The sequence below is a fragment of the Phocoena phocoena genome, chromosome 9, assembly GCF_963924675.1.
Source record: "Phocoena phocoena chromosome 9, mPhoPho1.1, whole genome shotgun sequence".
In the NCBI taxonomy this organism is placed as follows: Eukaryota; Metazoa; Chordata; class Mammalia; order Artiodactyla; family Phocoenidae; genus Phocoena; species Phocoena phocoena.
The window spans coordinates 69970515-69972235 of NC_089227.1; the positions used below are offsets into that span (position 1 = coordinate 69970515).

The 1721-nt window shown below is 37.4% G+C and overlaps 1 protein-coding gene across 1 annotated transcript; it reads right to left on the reverse strand.

Annotated features, from left to right (window-relative positions):
- Window positions 1-599: 599 nt before the first annotated feature.
- SMIM30 (small integral membrane protein 30) lies at window positions 600-779 on the reverse strand. The gene has a single exon (XM_065884483.1). It carries the CDS (start codon window positions 777-779, stop codon window positions 600-602), a length of 180 nt encoding a protein of 59 aa, XP_065740555.1.
- Between the last annotated feature and the right edge of the window lie 942 nt (window positions 780-1721).

Here is a 1721-nt window from a genome sequence, read left to right on the forward strand (position 1 = left end):
AAATCTTTTCTCCATTTTAGTGTCAGTATAAAGTATTTTTTTACATTAAATCTTTTCTCCATTTCAACGTTAGATACATCGAATACATTTTCTAAACTTTTTCCCCCACAAAGAGATACGTTTTAATTTTTTGACCAACTGTATTTAATATCTAGGTACAATATTAACTTGGGAGATAACAAAACCAAAATGCATTAAAAATATGGAGAAAAGACTCCTCAGTGATGCAGGAGGCAGTGATTATAACTAAACAGTGGCAATTTCCTAGGATTCTGGGCAAGAGTTTTATTCTTATTGAGAATTCTGAAACTATGAAATATTACTTATGCAGAGTTCAGCCATCTCACTTCTTTGACCTTCTTTCTAACTAGCAAATGCAAATTACAGACGGCATTTTTCAGTGCATTATTTGTTGTGAAGAAAACGTTTTGTTTTCCATTTAACATATCAGTTTGTTCCTATTTATAGGGAAATAACCAAGACTATGAAGCTACCCTATTTACTGTTTCTTGAGAACTTTCAGACACCAAAACTCAGTTCTGAACCTCAAAAGCACAAAGGTTTTCAGGGCAAGGTTTGATTCAGGAGGCCCTTCAAAGTCACATCTGTCCATTTCTCTTTCGTGCATATACCCCCAAACAAGCACAAATGCCTGTAATGCTGAGAACCACACCTAACAAGAGAGCGATTGCATCTCCGGCTTCTACTGCTTCAACAACAGGCAGCACCAGAAGCAATGAAAAGAGAACTAGGAACAATTGTGTTGAAACTGAGATCATGATTTTGAGATCTTGAGGTGACTGGTTCTTAAAGGCTGAAGGTTCCTAGAAATTAAAACATGGAAACAAAAAGGAACCATTAAAAATTCCTACGTTTTCAAATGACAGTATGAATACATGACAACAGTTCATACAACCCTTTAAATCAGAGACTTTATAAATTATATTCAGACCCATCTCCTCATTTTATGGTGGAAGAAACTGAGGGAAGTAAATGGTATTTAAAGATGGTCATTTGAGGCTAATCGCCCCTTCTCATGATAATTCCCCTTACTCCAGCGATTTTTCCCCTCTCTATAACGCCAACACCGTGTAAATCAACAAAACAGAAATTGAACAGTAGAATAAGAAAAGACAGAAGAGGCACAAGATACTAACTTGGAAACTATCCTAGTGAATGAAAATTATATTTTCTTAGGGTCTCTCCCATCCAGGAAATGCAAACAAATCTGGCAAAGTCAAACCACATATAACTCTGTTAAGTCGTTGGGGAAATAGTAAGACTTACCAAAGAAAGCGGTTTTTGTTTAATTCTACCAGTTCAGGATGCTAAGGCTAAGCTCCACGTGACAGCACCTATTATCAGAGGGGCGTAGCAGGATTTAAAAAATCGCACATTATTAATTATTATTTTAAAGCAGCAGCTAGAGTCAGTGCAGAGCGGGGAGGTTGTACGTAAGGGAGAAGAATGGGTAATAACTAACGACAACAGTTTGTTCAAGCAGGGGAACTAGATTTAAAAGTTGGTCAGTTAGCCTATAAAGGAAAAGCTAAAAAAAAAACCCCAAACCAAAAGAACAAGTTCGTTCGAGGACTTGATAGTAGGACTTTAAAAAGAATCCCTGCTTTGGCCCGGCAACGTGCAAATCTGCCGCCTGTTTTACAAATACCCTGGGCAATCTAAGTAGCCTTCGGGGACAAGTTCGTACATTACCTTCCAGG